The sequence below is a fragment of the Linepithema humile genome, chromosome 8 (genome assembly GCF_040581485.1).
Source record: "Linepithema humile isolate Giens D197 chromosome 8, Lhum_UNIL_v1.0, whole genome shotgun sequence".
Taxonomy (NCBI): Eukaryota; Metazoa; Arthropoda; class Insecta; order Hymenoptera; family Formicidae; genus Linepithema; species Linepithema humile.
The window spans coordinates 1,283,599-1,301,738 of NC_090135.1; the positions used below are offsets into that span (position 1 = coordinate 1,283,599).

General features: G+C 40.4%; 2 protein-coding genes and 1 long non-coding RNA gene across 8 annotated transcripts; 1 reads left to right on the forward strand and 2 right to left on the reverse strand.

The window, feature by feature from the left end:
- Nucleotides 1-4,014: 4,014 nt before the first annotated feature.
- LOC137001530 (uncharacterized) lies at nt 4,015-4,374 on the reverse strand. Its single transcript, XM_067360575.1, has one exon. The coding sequence runs from the start codon at nt 4,372-4,374 to the stop codon at nt 4,015-4,017; it is 360 nt and encodes a 119-aa protein (XP_067216676.1).
- Nucleotides 4,375-5,432: 1,058 nt separating this feature from the next.
- LOC137001562 (zinc finger BED domain-containing protein 4-like) lies at nt 5,433-14,706 on the forward strand. Of its 6 annotated transcripts, none has more exons than XM_067360628.1 (10): nt 5,436-5,791; nt 6,008-6,351; nt 6,424-6,475; nt 6,548-8,044; nt 8,473-10,791; nt 10,961-11,087; nt 11,768-11,960; nt 12,024-13,011; nt 13,477-13,641; nt 14,578-14,706. In XM_067360628.1, the coding sequence occupies exons 1-5, from the start codon at nt 5,713-5,715 to the stop codon at nt 8,517-8,519; spliced, it is 2,019 nt and encodes a 672-aa protein (XP_067216729.1). In that variant the 5' UTR covers nt 5,436-5,712; the 3' UTR covers nt 8,520-10,791; nt 10,961-11,087; nt 11,768-11,960; nt 12,024-13,011; nt 13,477-13,641; nt 14,578-14,706. The 6 variants fall into 6 exon arrangements, with proteins under 6 accessions (XP_067216728.1, XP_067216729.1, XP_067216730.1 ...); XM_067360629.1 differs by having other exon boundaries at nt 11,039-11,083; nt 11,549-11,960; XM_067360630.1 differs by having other exon boundaries at nt 11,039-11,083.
- A 163-nt stretch (nt 14,707-14,869) lies between these two features.
- Nucleotides 14,870-17,935, reverse strand: LOC137001567 (uncharacterized). Its single transcript, XR_010891542.1, has 2 exons — nt 16,878-17,935; nt 14,870-16,535 (listed from the first exon to the last, which is right to left on the reverse strand). It is a non-coding gene; the product is annotated as an uncharacterized lncRNA (long non-coding RNA).
- Nucleotides 17,936-18,140: the final 205 nt, after the last annotated feature.

The following is an 18,140-nucleotide window of genomic DNA, read 5'->3' on the forward strand; positions in this document are numbered from 1 at the left end:
TCCTGTGATCCCCAGTTCTTTGAGGGGGATCTTCTCCTGTACCTGCCTCATAGTGGCAGCGTACTTACCCCCCGGACAGGTGAGCATAATTGCTGCTGTGCGGGAGGCCCTCCTCTTCTTCTTACCCCCTTTCTTCCCCGCTCCTTAGGTGGGGGGAAAGGGGGGAGGTTTGGGAGCTGTTTTGTTCCCTACTTCCTTGGGGGGAGTCTTATTTTTCCCCTTCTTTACGACCACCGTCCAAGGTATCTGCTCGTCCTCCCGCCGGGGTGCGGCGGTTGAGGGGGCAGTGACGATGGTCTTATTCCCTCCAGGGGGGGTCGAAGGACCCGGCTTCTTGCTCGAGTCCCTCTTCTTCTCCTTAGGGGGAGGAGGAGGGCCGGCAGTGGGCTGTCGCGAGGCGGCGGACCGCTGTTTCGGCTCCTTCTTCTTCCCCTTTTCTCCCTTCCCCTTCTTTGAGTCTTCAGTGGGGGGAACCACCGCCCTAGCGGGGGGTGGACCCGTACCACCGGGAGATTTGGAAGGCGGGGGGGGGGTTAGGCAAGGAGAGGATAATCCCAGCCATTATCTCCTTGATGTCCTTGAGGAGAGTCTCTCTCATGGTCTCTCTCATGGTCATCTTCTCTCCTGGTCTTTGAGGAGAGTCTCCCTCATCCTGTCGTGGACTTTGTTGGTAATTATTCCAACAAAATCTTTATCTCCAGTAATTTGGCAATCGCTAGTGATTACCGGTTTCGCTGGCCGGTCCTCTATTAATTTACTTACCCCCTTTATCGGAGGCCTCCTGACGGGATGTTGCGCCAGATCTTCTTCAGAGGGAAAGACGATTGCGGGAGAGAGTATCAGGGGGGTGAACATCCCTTCTAAGAGAGAACCTTTTTTTTTTTTTTGTTCAGAGATGAGAAAATTTTCTAAAGACACCCTGGCCCGGACCAGGGTAGTGCTGGATTCGACCGAGTCTTGCATCCGGGAAGATTCTCGTCCTGACCAATAGAGAATTCCCATTCCTCAGCCTGACTCGGATCCAACTTCCCTTAGCGGGTGGGAAAAGTTTGATCTACAAGGAAAGGACCGAGATAACGAATCCATCAGCCAGACGAAACCCATCTGCGCATCTCGACCGCCTACCAGCTAAAAACTCACCTCACGCCTATCAGGCTCCTACGTGAGAGAGAGACAGGCTAACTAACTAGAGCATATCACTGTCTCTCTCTCAGGATTGCCTTCTGAAAAGGCTCTAAACAATCTACCGGGAACTACTATTAAGTATGTAATATATCTATACATATACATACTTTTATATATATATATATATATATATATGCATATTGTGACGTGACGCTTTTCGAGCGCCGTCACAAGGGCGATAGCCCGGCCGAGGGAGCAAGGAGCCCTGGTGTTGCTCCTCGCGTGGAGAGAGAGCAACCCGCGAGACTCCACAATTTTTGCGCGTCGTTTGTATTGTAATTTCTGTTTTTGTACCGTAATACCGTTTTTGAGTTGTAAGGCGAGACCCCGTGCGGGCGGCGTTGCGTGTTTTGTGCCTCAGGGCGAAGACAGCATCGCCAGGGAAGCCGGACACCGGGGGATCATCCGCAGGGGCCACGCGTTAGTGACCCCACGAAAAAGGTCAGGTACCGCGATTCCGTCGCCTCCGCCATCCAAGCCCTATCTAACTCCGCTTTGGTTTCAGCCACAAAGTCAAAAGCAACACAAAGACACGCAGCAGCGGACCTCGCCCGGCTGCAGACGGCTTCGAGGACCCCGAAGATGCTGCACCCGGAAGGACCGGAGTATGGCCCGGCCAGCCTAACCAGTCTCTTCCGGGAATATCGACTTACCGACACATTATCAGCCGAAAGACTTGAGGAAACCACAGTGAGCGGAAGGGGGCGCCCTGGATGAACTGTGGGCGGTTCTCAGGGGCCCCCCTTTTCGGAAAATCGGCAGGATGCGCAGGAAGGCGACGCGAATCTGGAAGGACCTAGAGGCAGAGCCGAGAAGAGTCACTGTTCGGTGTGACACAAGTGCGCGAGGACGACATCAGGGACTCAGCCCGACGACACCGAAGACGCCAAGGACGTCCAATCGTTGTAAGCCGCCTCTCGGGTAGCCGTAGAGTTCCGTCCGGTGATGGCTGGTAGCGTGAGTTCGTTTAATATGTAGTGTCTCTCACATTAACCGTAGTGTTTGATATCGTGAGCGCTCAATTACGCTCAATTACCGCATGTCCAGCCGGCCCCGGATATCGCGTAACAGTCTCTCTGTCTTGTGGGAATTCAGCGCCGACAGTCTTTTCTCGTTGCCGTTTCGTTACCGTTCGTTTAGTTACCGTACCGTCCTGCCGTTACCGTCTTTTAAAAGAAAAGAAAAACCGATTGCTACCGTTTTCTTGCGATACCGCTCCGTTACCGTTTGCCGCGTTATCACCGTACCGGAAGTACCGTGAATGTCTGCGGGCGGATTTTGATCCGGGAACGTTCTCCGCGAGATTGCGGTTACCGCCAAGTTCGCGTCTCGGCGAGAAACGGGAAAGCCCGCGAAAAATAGCCGTTCCGCGACATCTCAGTCCTGGCCGTTAGGCCCCCGTCGCTTAAAGTCTGTTTATTTGGCCTTCACCGGCCGTATCGAATGATCAGAGTATAAGTCCCGTGTTTACCGGATAGAGTCGGATCAGCGGCGAACTATCGGGATCGCATCTCCGTGATTTCGCGTATTTGTCTAACTTTATTCTTGTTATCGAGTAATTGGGCGAACGGCCCTGCTACCGCATTGAACCGTCTCCGCCGTATCGGCTCAGGCCGAACGCTGCACATCTTTACCCTTGTAAGCCAAATTATGGAAATACATTATTGTTAACTATTAAGTATTGAGTTGTCCTTGTGTTCGCCTCTCACTCCAGATATCTACGTTAAGTAAAAGAACTGCGCCCCTCTGCCATACTGAGCGGGGAGCGGCCGAGCAAATTTTGAGAACTATTAAAGTTACCGATACCGCGGTGCGATTATTCGCACCTGGCGCCCATTTCCGGTTACCGTTATCGCGTGAGTTACCTTGCTCCCGAATTGTGTGGAGTACCGCGAGTTACCGAATCGTGCAGTTATTGCCGATTTCGCGAGTTACCTTGCTCCCGACGAGCGTGGAGTACCGCGAGTTACCGAATTAAGCATCTGTTTCTGATACCGTAAGTTACCGAGTCGAGCAGTTATTGCCGATGCCTCGAGTACCGATTTCCATTGGGCGTGCTCCCTCGGATCTGGCGTGATTCCGAGGCTAGTTCACGTCGCAATATATACACGTAAATACTACTGTTAAAGATAGAACTACTTAATAACTAACAACTTACAATTAACACAACACAATATCACACATCAATGCGTGTATGTATATATATACATATATACATGGCACACACGTGTATTGACACCCGAGTTGCCCTTTACAGCGTAATAAAAATAATTATTTCTAAACAAGACGGTGTCTTACTTAACCTAGACTATTTCAGTTTCTAATAGTTATAAGTATAGCTATGACAGAAGTTTTTAAGTCATCCTATTCCGAGGCTTCGGAGTCAAGGTGATCGAACACCTGCCTCTTTTCTGCCGCCTGCCTCTCCCTTTCCGTCGCTTCTTTGCAGGTTAATACCTTTATACAGAAGGTCGAGAAGGCCCTCCATTTCTCTATACAATCCAAGATTGATTCTATTACGGACGGGAGGTCGAGCCTATCCCCGATGACCCGCGTCAATTCTCCTCTCTCTGCATCCCAGGAGCTACAGGATTCGAGGGTGTGCTGTGCTGTATCTATCTCGTCCAAGCAATGGTAACAATACTCAGAGTCTGCTTTCCTGATTCTATGTAAGAATTCGCTAAAGCAGCCATGCCCCGTAAGGAATTGGGTCATGTGGTACGTTATCCAGCCATGCTTTCTATTAGTCCATTCGTATAATCTAGTTACAAGGGCGTTGCGTAATCTGTGACTCGAATAATAATCATTTCTCTCGATCAAGCTCACCCTCTAATCCAGCAGGGTCTGGTCTCTTGCCTCGAGTTGCCACCTTACCCTAGTGTCAGGAGAAACCTCTTTTCCCTCGCCGATGACAACTTTCATTCGGGAATATACCATTGCCATTCTTTGCGCTTGGTATTCCAGCGGGGGGGTCCCGGATATCATGGACGCCGCCACGAAGGAGACCGTACGGTATGCGCAGCAAACACGTTGGGTGATTCTCCGCATTAGTCTTCTCATCAATGCTTTAGCCCTCCCATTCTCCCGGAAAGAAGTCGCCCACACGGGGGCGCCGTAGAGCATCATAGAAAGAACCACATTGAGGTAAAGCTTTCTCTTCCTTTCATTTGGACCTCTGCAGTTGGGCATGATTCCCCTGAGATAATTAATTGTTTTGTTGACTTTAGCATGTAAGTTTTCCAAGTGCTGGGTGAATCTTCAGTCACCATCCAAAGTAATACCCAAGTACTTTAGAGTCCGATTTATAGCAACTTCTTTATTTTTGATTATCAGATTCCGGGAATCCTGTCCAACCGCATGCGCAGGGAAGGCCATCGCTTCTGTTTTATGGGGTGAGATCTTGAGGCCTAGCCTCTCGATCTCCCCCACAACCATACCAGTCGCGACCATTGCCCAATGAGACGCCTCGACTAGATCTTCTCCCGAAGCGAGAAGGACAGTATCGTCCGCGTAGCCAAGAACGCTACAGCCAGCCGGAAGAGCGAGGTCGAGCACGCTATTATAACCTATGTTCCACAGAGTCGGTCCAAGAACCGAACCCTGTGGGACGCCGCGATAAACCATACGTCTCCGAATACCCCCCTCCGACTCGGTGTACACCAGACTCCTTTCGGACAGGTGCTCGTAGACAATTCTACAAAGGTAGCTCGGAAACTCCAACTCTCGGAGACCATGGCTGAGCGAATAACACCCTATGGCAGCGTGTTAAAGGCATTTTTTATATCGAGCAAAACCGCAACACTAACTACTACTCTACCCGATCCACATTCCTCGCGAACTATACGCCTCAGCTCAAAAATTGCGTCCAAGGTCGACCGCCCCACCCTAAAGCCGAACTGGTTATCTGAAAGACCTCCAGACAGCCCCAGATGGTCGTTCAGTCTCGAAACGATGACCCTCTCCAACAGTTTGGAAGACTCGTCCAAAAGGCAAATTGGCCTATAAATAGGGATGGGCGATGTTTGCCGATTAATCGAAATGATCGATAGTTTTTTTTCTAATAATCGATTAATCAGTTCGATATTTTCTTGATCGATGCATCGATGCATCGATTTTTTACGTCAGACATCGGCTGTGTCAGAAAGCACGCTATAAGCACTATTGCGTCATTCTATCTTTATCGCTCATTAACCCCGATCTACAACAGATGTAGTAAGCTTTAAGCCGTAAGAAATTGACCAATCACAGTCAAAGCGTAAAAGAATAATCGACTGTGATTAGTCAATTTTTTACGGCTTAAAGTTTACTACACCTATTGTAGATCGGGGCTAACACAATGCACTGATAGCACGCTCCTCAACAGCTATCGTTGCGTCAGACAGGTGTTTTTTAAAATTATTTTCGTTAAAAAGAGTTTACGCTACATATACATATAAACGGAAAGTGACGTCAAAGAAACTATAAATTACTGTGATGTTAATATTAGTAAATTAGATTAAAGCCTCTCGGTCTAGTTTGCTTTGTTGTATGTGTATACATAGATACAAGTTTCTCTCTGTTTGGTTATGTGTAACATTGACAATGAGTCAAGTACTTCCTAACAATGGTAAGCAATATTTTTATTACACAAAATTGTATATATATTTCTTTTCTCTCTTTCTCTCTTTTTCTCTTTCTGTTAATTATTAGATAGTATATATATATATATATATATATATATATATATATATATATATATATATGTACAACTTAGTTTGAAATTTTTGCAAGCTGCAGGAGTTGTTACCATCCATATCATATATCATCAATAAATTGTTAACAGATATTCAAGATACTGGAGGAGAAAGTGATGATATTTCATCTGAAAGTTCAAGAGATCAATCTCTTTCATGTAAACCACAGAAGATGCAGAATCTTTCCATCAAACAAACAAGTCTTGCTTGGAAACATTACACAAAATATAATAATACATCAGCAAAATGCTGCTTTTGTGATAAAATTATAAAACATAGTGGAAACACAACAAATTTAATGCAACATCTTTCAAGAAAGCATGAAATATTAGTATCACAAGCAAAGAAAAGAAAATGTGATTTTGAGCTTTTTAAAGAAAGTTCTAAATCGATTGATGAAACTCTTCAGGTTTTTAAAAGAAAAAAACCTCAGGTACGATTTAATTTATATGATTTAAAATGTAAAATATATAATTATATTGATATATTTTAAAAATAATTACAGAGCAACGAATCACGAATTGATTATGCTTTCAGCAAAATAAAATCCTTCGAAGGTTAGTGAAAAATTAAACAACATGTGTGTACATATAAATATAAAATAAAAGTTAAAAATATAATGTTTTCAGAGGGCGGACAGACTGCAGATAGAATAACATTGTCAATTATGTACATGATTGCTGTCGATAAGCTTCCACTCTCTACTGTTGAGGCGAAGGGATTCAAGACGCTCATGAAAACTACAGTTCCCTTGTATAATATTCCAAGTAGGAAGACTATTACGAACATAATGGAATCAAGGTATCAAATAATGAAAGAACAATTTAAGAAGAAAATTAAAGAAGCTCCATCGTATACTTTGACATGTGACAATTGGTCTGATGTTAGCAATCAGAGTTATCTTGGTGTCACAATTCATTATTTAGAAGCTGATTGCGAAATGAAAAATGGTTGTTTGGGAGTTTTACCATTAGATAAGAATCATACCAGTGATTACTTACATGACTCTTTATTAAAAGTGATGGAGGATTTTCACGTGGATTCAAACAAAATTATGGCTATTATTAGCGATAGTGCAGCGAATATTAGAAGCGCAGTTACTAAATTAGTTGGAAGTAATAAACAATTAGCTTGTTTTGCGCACATTCTATCCCATTTAGTGCCGAAAGCTTTACAGTCCATCCAATCTGCTATGGAAATTATAAGTAAAGTAAAAAAGATAGTGAGCCTTACCAGACACAGTATTGTCGCATCAGATGAATTAAAAAGATTACAAAAACGTGATGGGAAAACCGATGGAACGATATTGAAGTTTATCCAAGATGTTGAAACGCGATGGAACACAACTTACTACATGTTAGAGCGTTTTTTAACATTAGAGGATTATGTTTATCCAGTAATGTTAAAATGTACCAATATGCCAGATATGCTCTCAAGGACTGAAATTTCAGTTTTAAAGAATTTGGTAGCACTGATGAGGCCTGTTGCAAGTGTAATTACCGAGATAAGCGGAGAAAATTATCCCACTTGTAGTGTCATAATTCCAATTATCCACTGCATGACAGCAGCTATTACTGATTGCGTAATTACCACAGAAATTGGCATCGAGTTTCAAGAGAAATTGCTCAATCAGATCAATAAAAAATTTCAATATCTGGAATCGACTCGAATTCTAGCAATCTCGACAATTTTAGATCCTCGCTTCAAAAGGCTGCATTTCAAAAGCGCTTTAGCAGCTTCTCAAGCAATTCAAGACATAGACAGTCAGCTGAAAAAGATCTCAAATCATTCACATAAAAATATAGAAAAAGAAAACAATCAAGATGCTAATGATGAAAAAAGTTCTTCAAATTTGTGGCATTTTCACGATAATCTTGTGATGAAAAATAGAGAGATGACTGATACAGATGAAAGTTTGAGTCTGGAATTAAAACAATATTTGCATCAACCGGTAATCAAACGTTCAGAAAATGCTTTCAACTACTGGAAATCACTAAAGCATGCATTTCCAACACTGTCTAAATTGGCATTGCAATATCTAAGTATTATTTCAACTTCAGTCCCATGCGAACGTTTATTTTCACACGCTGGAAATGTGAAAACTGATAATCGCAGTCGTCTTACTGGTGAGCATCTTAACATGTTATTATTTTTGAGCAGTCTGTCAAAAGAAGAATGGGGACTTGCATAAAACTACTGTAATTTTACTTGTCTGTTTTGTCTTTTATTTTTGCGTTTTATTTGTTTTACTTTCAAGAGATTTACCTTTTATTGGAAGACTGATCCTTTGTTGTATTTTTATTTTATTTTTATGAATGCATTATGAACTAGTTATGTAAGATGTTTGCATGATTGTGTAGATGATATGTATGCATAACTTTCAATTATAAACAGAACTTCCATCTTAAACTATTCCTTCATAAAAACCACTTTCTTTACTCATAGAATGCTATATCAATCTATCGTACAATATCTAAATTTATGTTTTGTTGTGAAAGCATGTATATTTTACATAATTAATAATAATAATATAATGTTTGAAAATTATTTGTAGTGACAGCAACATCTACAAAGTGTACCGCATTTCGAAAATCTGACTAATGGGAAGTTTTTTTTAATAAAGAAAGAGAGAGAGAAAAAGGGAGAGAAAGAGAGAAATAAAATAAATTATATTTATTAATTTGCGTTATTCCTCTATAAAATCTACGATTTTTTAACTCTTTTAACCATTTCTACAATAAAAAAACTCCTTTTTAAAAATAACCGATTCATCGATATTTTTTGTGAATAATCGATTAATCAACATCGATATATTCAAACATCGATTAATTTAGCATCGATCTTTTTTTTACACATCGCCCATCCCTACCTATAAATTCCGGGGTCAGAAGGAATCCCCTCTTTTTTCTTAATTAGAACCAGCTTCGCAGTCTTCCAGACTGCCGGAAAGACGCCCTCGCCGAGACACGCGTTAAAGCATGACCTCCAAGTCTCCATGGAGTGTACCGAGCCACCCGCGACTATCCCCCCCAGAATCCCATCCGGACCGGGGGCCTTCTTATTACTATGCAGCTTTTTAAAAGCCCGTCGAATCTCCGTTACAGTTACGGAAAGGTCCGAGTTCCACACGAATTGGGGGCGAGAGTCGCCACAATTATGCTCGCTATGGTCATCCGGGAAGAGAACGCTAATAATACTTTCAATTTTTGCGTGGGGAAGCGTCTCGCAAATCGAATGAGAAACGGGCCAAATTCTGTTCATTACGATTTTGTACGGAAGGCTCCACGGGTTTTCGTTTAGCTTATTAAGTAGATCATTCCATGCATTATTTTTAGCTCTAATTATATTTTTTCTGTATGCTTGGAGACAAGATCTATATTCTCTATATTTAGCGTTTATGACAGTAAGAATGCCCTTTTTCCTAGAGCGGGAGAGAGCGCGACGCGTCCTCATAACTACTCCACGAGAGGCCGCCACCTCTTCGCACCACCAATAAGACGACTCTCTATTGAATCCGCTACTACGTGGGATAGAGAGATCTGAGATATCTCTCAGTGAGTCGCATATCCTATCTACATAATTTTGTACCGAGTCTGTATCCGAAGGGCCGTAAGTCCAAGCCATGCCAATAGAGCCCGCCACTAATAGATCCGAATTCAGTTTATTATAGTTCCATCTAGGGAATCTTTTATTAATGGTTTTAAACTTCTCCCTAGCACGACGCGATCCCACGACCAATCGGATCAGTCTATGATCGGACAAGGTAACCAGATCAGTTTCAACTATACAACTCTTAATTCTATTTCTAGCCGACTCATTAGCAATGGCTAGGTCTATGACCGATTCGCCCTGCCATCTAATACAAGTGTTAATAAATTTATTATTTACTATCTGCAGGTTCACCTCCTCCATCCAGTTTCTGAGTAAGTCGCCTCGCGTATCATTCTTTTTCGGATCCCAATCTCGGTGTCTGGCGTTTAAGTCACCCAGAACTAGAATTGGACAGTGCTTGTGTTTACTAATAGTAGTTGACATATCATCAAGAAAACCCTTAAAATTTCGGTCCGGAATGTTACGCGAGGAGTAACAACCGAGAATTATCATGGAATTCCATTTTACAGCACAAAAACCACGTCCGCGCTTCAGTGTTTGCATAGGTAGGAATCGACCCGCGATTCTACGCCAGAGAACAGCAGATAGAGAAGGATCTTCTGTGGAAAACACCCACCTGTCATCGTCCATTGGGACCGTATGTGGCTCCGTTATAATAGCTATACCAGCATTATGCTCGTGCATAAGTTGGTAGAGATTGTCCTGTGCAGGTTTGGAATGATTTACGTTGCACATTAGTATACTCGCCATTACGTTTCAATAATCATTTCGCAGGTGGAGGCCACCGTATCCTGAGGTCTTCGTCCCTCGGTATGTATTACAGGTAAAGTAGGGGTAAGTAAACTGACACTTTCAACATTTTTATTTACATATTGCTTAATATCTATTGGCTTCCCTGGAGGTATAGGCTTACACGCCGCCGTACCCGCCAGATGATCCGCTCTGAGGCCTCTGTCAGTACAGACAGGACATTTGACTCTATTTCCGCACTCGGAGGCTTTGTGGTCCGTTTCTCCACACTTGTAACAGCATGCTCTCCTGTCCTTAGGCTCCGGACATCTCTGCAGTGTATGGCCAGTGGCCAGACATTTGAAGCATTGTAGAGGCTTCGGATCAACTGGCTCCACTTTAATCGTTGTCCACCCTATATTAATCCTTTCTGCCTCAAGGATGCTTACCGCAGCTGCTATCGGGCATCTAACATATGCTATACCCAGGCCGCCGCGGATAAATCTAACCGGACTACAAGAAATGCTATCCGGTGAGCATTTGCTTATTTCCGCGAGTATATTGCGGATCTCCAATGCGGTTATAGAATCATCTATACCTGTTAGTTTAATCTGTGAGTTCTTAGTAGGCTTTCTAAGTCTCACTCCACTTATGTCTTTAAAAATCTGTTGTAAGTGATTCAATAACATGTCTGCTTTCAGGTCAGAATCCTCGCCAGGAATTTCTATTAAGATGCCACCCGTAATAGATCTCTTAATTCTGGTATTGTTAATCCCCAGGTCTGACAAGGAGATTTTCTCCCGTGCCATTCTAAGGATTTCCGCGTAAGTAAGATCCGCACTTTCTGTTAAGATTGTTATGGCAGAGGTACGCGGCACTTTCTTTCTTAAATTTACTTAAATTCACTTTGTCTTTAAAGCTATTAACTGGTTTTCTCTTACTAATGTTAGCGTTACCGAGGTTATTATTTTTATTACTATTATTTTTATCACTATTATTAGCATTTTTATTGTTGCTATTATTTCTTTTAAAATTATTCACTGTATATTTATCGGACTCATATTCAGGGTTACTATCAGATTGTGTACTATCTCTGTAGGGAGTGGATTTTAAACCCGACCTTTTTCTTTTACGAGTACTCTTTTTATTGCGAGAGACCGACCACTCTATTTCGTTACTATCTAGTTCAACAAAATTTTCTAGTATCTCTTCCTCGCTCATACTATTAATGTCCATACTATTATTATTTCTTTTATTTTTATTCATCAAGATTGTATCTTTATTTACAGGTTTATATTTATTCTCAGAGTCAACTGGGGCCACTTCCCTACTTTTATCCCCGGCCTTAAGATTTATAAGATTCTTAGGCATAGGACTACCATTAAGAGTGTTTCCGGGCGGCATCTTTGAGCCCAAGGCCTTCGCATAACTTTTTTCGCCCTTAGAGTTATAATTTTTCTTATTGTTGTTGTTACTTATCTTCCTACTCTTACCTTTCCGTTTTTCAGATGTATTCGAGTGGGGTGGTCCGGGACGAAGGAATCCATCCTTTTTGGCTCCGCCCGAGTTGAATTCTTCTCTGAGTAGCCTCGTTTCACGGATGAGCTGCGTCATTCCGTCACCCAGCCTGTCCAGGGAGCGGATTATCGCCATATCTAATTCCACTCTACCCTGTGGTTTGCTGCCAATATCACTCACACTGTAAGCTCCTTTTTTATTATTATCGATAATTATTTCCCTTTCATTATATGTGTTCTTTTTCAGGGAACTTCTCAATTTAAAAGGAAGAACCGCACCTAATCTATTTTCACTTTTGTCTATTCCGTCATCTGTCATCACAGGTAAGTCACTATTATTTGGGTCAGAGTCATAGGAGCCTTTTATAGCCTCTCTTCTTTTAACATCTTTCAGTTCAACCTCCAATGCGTCTGCTTTGATTTTATTATCATTTGCCGTCTTTTCCAGGTCATAGAAGCGGGCCCTCCAGTATTCTGGGTCTTCATTGGAGTTAGCTTTCATAGACAGCAGGTTACTCGTTCTCCTAATTACCTCGAGCAGCACCTTCATCTGCCCGCTGAAGGATCCCTTGAGTCCCGTTGACCTTGCCCTTATAGAGTCTATTTGGTCCGCTATTTCCCTAATTCTTTTGTTCAGCTGAGGGGCATGTTCCAAGGTCAAGCCGGCCATCTCCTCATCAATCTTTTTTCTACTGTCTACGGAAAAGCGTACGGCGTATCTTTCCTCTTCAATTTTGTCCTCTTTGGGGGAGCCTTGTTTCCTTCTTTTCCTACTACTAGTAATGGTAGTGGTTTTAGTTTTTTCACATCTCTTATTTTTCAGAAACAGAAGAACCCTCGGACATAGCCGTATCCTCCACATAGGAGTAGTCCGTTCTACAAATGGACAACGGGCATTTTCATCGTCTGAAGCAATCACAACAGTTTCCAAGACCCTGGAGGGGCCGGCTACAGCATCTCCTCCAGAGGACGTCCCCTGCCTTCCCATCGGTACCAATGTAATTGGAGCACCCAGTCTTTCTATACTGACGATAGCTGGTCGGCTTTCCGCGCTCGTCATAAACGCGGAGGCTAGCCCTTTGCTTGATGACGACCCGTGGAGAACAAGGACGATATCCCCCACGTGCCGGTTCTCGGTATCCGACGCCGAGACGTTTTGATCCGTATTTGTGTTCATATCTATAAGAGAAGCCTGGTTTTATTATCAAGAGTTTCCCTCTCTTGGTGAGACTCTAGTAAGTATATTTATCTACACCGCACTCGGACTCGTCCCACACTATTTGCGTTAATAGTACCGTAGAGCAGTGTTTATTGTCTATTTTCCGATATGATATTACAATTATCGAGAAATTTTAATACTAATTATGTCTTTATCGTTTTAGTTCCAATCAACCAACTAATATCCACTATAAATTGATCAGTAATCAATTCTTTTCATTTGCAAATTCAGTTAATAACAAATATTAATAGTAATATTTGAGTTATTCAGTTCCTCAGTTTAACAATTTAATTCAATATATGACCACTTGATTATGTTTTTTTTATTATCACTTATTATATTAGTTCCATTCATTTATTTATTTAACTTTAACTTTAACTTTAATTGTTTTTATTAATCCTTGATCCTTAATGAACTTTGTCTAGTCTTAACTTAACTTAACTTAACTTAACTTAACTTACTTGTTTTCTTTTTATTTCAGGTGCTGTTTTTTCAATGTGGTATATTACTATACAAACATATGACTTGTCCATGACTTGTCCATATGTTCATTTATTTTGTAACAGCACGCGCTGTTACTAAGCGGCACGCGGGCTCCACGTGAGAACCCCCATTTAGGGCCGCATTCCGATCCCCCAACTCGAGGGTAAGAACTCAAGAAGGGATAGCTGCCGGGTAGGGTAGCACCCCAAGTGGGGGTAGCGCGACCGGTATAAAAGCCGGCTCGCGGAACCGTTCGAGACCCATTCCCCGAGTACGACTCGAACAAGCCTCAGGGCGCACTCTGAAGCTCCGGTCGTACTCGCTCCCATCCCGATAGTCGTTCTAGGGGCAGGGCGTTCTCTGCCTCGGCCGGGTGTCTCGGCGTTCGACTTCCGACTCTCCGTCGTTTTAGGGGCAGGGTGTTCTCTGCCTCGGTTGGGTGTTCCCGGCGTTCGACTTCCGATACCCCTTGCACGAGAGAAGTCTCTCACTGTCTTAGGGCACAGCGTACCGGCAACCGTCGTCGACTCAGCAAGGCTCGGATATACGCGGTATCACTTATTTTTTATTACTTTGCTCCGTACCGTACGAAACCGACTGATTAAATAATTTAGTTTGTTTAGATTTACGCCGTTTATTTTCCGTTCACAATTAGAATTATACACATGTACCGTCGAAACATTAACTCATTGAACCGATAAGGAATTATATTATTTACTGCCGATATTTATAACCGTTAGACCGAAACCAAAATACTCATGTACTCGTTGTTACTATTTTTCTTTTATATTATTGATCCAAGTGCTCTCATAAAATAAATATTTATTTTCTTTAAGTCATTTTTGTTAATTTGGAGTCTCCCGATAAACCACACGAACGAACTCTGGCAAACCGACGAGTTATTCCGCGTCGTAAGAATCCGCTTCGCTAACTACGCACCGTCGTAATTCCGCATCGAAAAATCCGCATCATTACGCACCGCCCGTGAGACGTAAAAAAATACGCACCGTTACAATTTGTATTTATTTATTTGTTTATTTGTTTGTTTGTTTGTATTCCCTGCTTTAATAATTATTATTCATTTATTTGTCTGTTTCAGGATCATCTATGACTACGGGACCAGGAGGAGGAAATCCCATCGCCACATGTAAGGAAATGTTTATTATATATGTCCACTTTGGTATGTCTTTTATTTCTTGTGAATCATTAATAAACAGATTTATGCTTATTTAAGTTTTATTCAGTATATATCTTCCACTTTGGTAACGTCCACATATTCATCAATCATCCACATTTATTTTATAACTTCATGCTTATAATAATTATCTAGTCCCCAAACACATCAGGATTCAAGGTTCAACATATAAGTATGACAACAACATATGCATAGATACTTTTATCATATTCTCGGAAATTTTATTCTTAATCTATATATCACCATTTAGTGTCTTAATTATAATTTGAACTCATTTCTATTCAATGTCCGGATCTTACATATTACTAATATATACATATGATATATATATAGGTACATACCCCACTTATTCGTTTTCTATCTTATCCAATCTAGGTTATATATAATCCTTCGACATATATCATATAAGTTATCTCCATACATAAAGTCGGAGTAATGATAATACGATAAAGACCGTTAATGCATTTACAAGGGATTTATGCTAAGATTTGTATAAAGTTACTAGTACTTTGTGCAATCCTTAGATCTCTATACTTGATTCTTATGGTTATTTGTTTCTATAAATGCCTTGTACATTAATCTAGTTAACATAATCACTCAGATACTAATACGATAATTAAATTTAATTTAATTTAGTTATTATCTCCGGGTACTTCAATTGAATTTTAGTTCATATAGCCTCTGTTCACTCAATTTCCATTTGTAGATATCAAACCACTATAAGTTTCTATCATTGTAGTATTCAGAGTCTGTGTACTTAATCAGTCAATTCATAATAATCACCAAAGTATTTATTTCTATTCTATGTATCCTATTTAAAACTTATTATTTAGACTTGTTTTATTCACAGCCCAGATTTTCCTTATTTCTAGCTTAACTTATGCATACAGATACATATTTATCCACCAGGCACCACGTATTCATCAATATCTCAAATTAGAGTATACTTTGGTTTCGAGGTTCCAATAAAATTAATTAATCCTTAACAAGTTTCATACAATTATATACTATTTTATCAGTCTGGATCGTATGTAATCCTTCTATATATATATAAGGTCTCACAAGTTAACGAACTTCGAAACGAGTCTCATTGACATACCGTTGGGACACAAACATTCAGGGAGACAACATTTATTCAAATAACTGCGAATTGTAGTAATAAATTCGATTCACAGGTGCGATTATTCCATTATGTTTCCGCGCGCAGAGTTTAATCGAACGCAGTTGTTACATTAATGATAAATTGTATCAAGTCTAATTGACAGGTGTTCCGTTTCGCGTTATTAAATCTCTATCAGTTAATATATCTTATAATAATTTACTTGCTAGTATATATATATATATATATATATATATATATATATATATATATATATATGTAATGTCTCATATATCAATCTTCTCAATCCGTATACTTTCATATGTTAGATATGATATTTTAAATTTAGTTATAGACTCCAGTCACATTAATTTTTTAATCCTTAATTCATAGTCAAATCTATATTCCATTTCATTTTATGGATGTCTAATTCATCAATTAAGCTGTGAGACTTCATAAATCAAAATCACACGACGGTTATGTAAAATCGGTACGCGTTCGTTCCATGAGAATCGAGATTCTTACATCTTAATACATAACTTCAACAATGCACTGGTATTAACCATTGTCTACACACATAGGTGCATCCTGGGTCTATTCCCATCAGTAGATCCACTGCTATTTCACTTCCCCCTCTTTCCAGGTAATCAACATATATATCCAGTCGTTCATCCAGTAGTTACATTACTCCATTATGTAGATCCCTTTATATATTGTCATTCCCGTCACCAGCGTGTCGAGTTCAAAATTATGGGAGGTCAATCTGCAAGAGATATCATAGTCAGTATATTATATTATATATTGTTACTTAAATCACTCTCCTATTAGGAAAGCATCGGATAAGTAACTTCACTCTAGTTATGTTTGTACAGTCAATGAACTAATCAAATGTTTACAGATTTATGATAAATTATTAATATTATAGTATTATTAACACAGGTGTTTCATATGATAGCGATAGCAATTGTTCAATAAGATCAATAGTGTTCATTAGTCATACAGGCACGTGTCATATGCTTTGAATACATACGCACATGCCCCATGGCATCACACATATCACTTACACCAAATTAGTAAGAACATTGCATCGCTAATCACACTTAACTGTATATAAGTCATTTCAATTAGTAATTAAAGAGCAATATTGTCAATATTCTCTCTCTTTAGCAAAATGTCGACTGTTACAGAAGCGTTCACACAGCAATACATTGCACTCGTGACAGACCATAAAGATGCAACTGCATAGATGGGCATTCTAGTAACCCATGCATTAAAAGTCACTAGATTATGCAGTTGGTGAAATCAGTAATAAAACATGTAGAAACATACAATAAACGAAATCCATACAGTCTTGTGTTATATGCACAGGTACACATAACCTCCAAATCAGTCATATGCATTATATATAGGTTATACATGAATTTAAAGAGAGTTCTACATATAATATCTTTAGAGTTAATATTGTAATAACAAAATAAAGTTTATAACTCCTTCAAATTTCTATTTAAGTAATTAGTTAATTAATTAACTGCACTTTTAGTTGCAATTATCAGTTTGTAGTTCAATCACTATATATTGTATCCTGCATTCATAGAACGCATGAAGCCTACATAGTTTATTACAATAAAGTTCAGAATTGATATAGTATTATTATTTTATTATTTGTTCACTCTGAATTATCAATTAGCTGTTCAAGAGGCTTATTAATGCACAACGATCAGTGGGCATGAAAGGGTTAAACACCATGTCACACATTACACTCTTTATAGTTAACCATCGTTAATATGATATTCAAGATGGGCATCCATGGTGTCCCCATAGGCCTCTACTTGTAGTATGTGGTCGGATATACTCGATTGTTCATAAATGTATTAATTATAACAAAATGCATATCGCCTGCCGAAACTCAAGCCTGCGCGCATGCGCTGGCGTTATCCTTTTACAATATCTTTACTGCAATATTTATCTATAAATTTATAGGCATGCAGGTAGAATGATATACTACTAGTTAATATTAACTTCACCAAAGATGATAATCAATAAAATTCTTATTCATAGGGTATATATACTCCATACGGAGCTCACCAGTAATCTAACCTCACTTTCAGCCGTGAGCGGCTTAGTAACAAAATAATAGATCGAAAAGTGATCAAAATGAAAAAACTTTACCAAATCCAGTTAATAACAATACTCTGAACACGGGTATTGCTATAATTCCATCCGTAGGAGCCAATATAGTCCAAAATAAGTGTCGCAAACCGAAGCTACTCAGATACACGTCTTCTTCACTCGATGGCCGCGAGAGACTCCTCCAAGAGGGAACCTTTTTTTTTTTGTTTCAGAGATGAGAAAATCTTCTAAAGACACC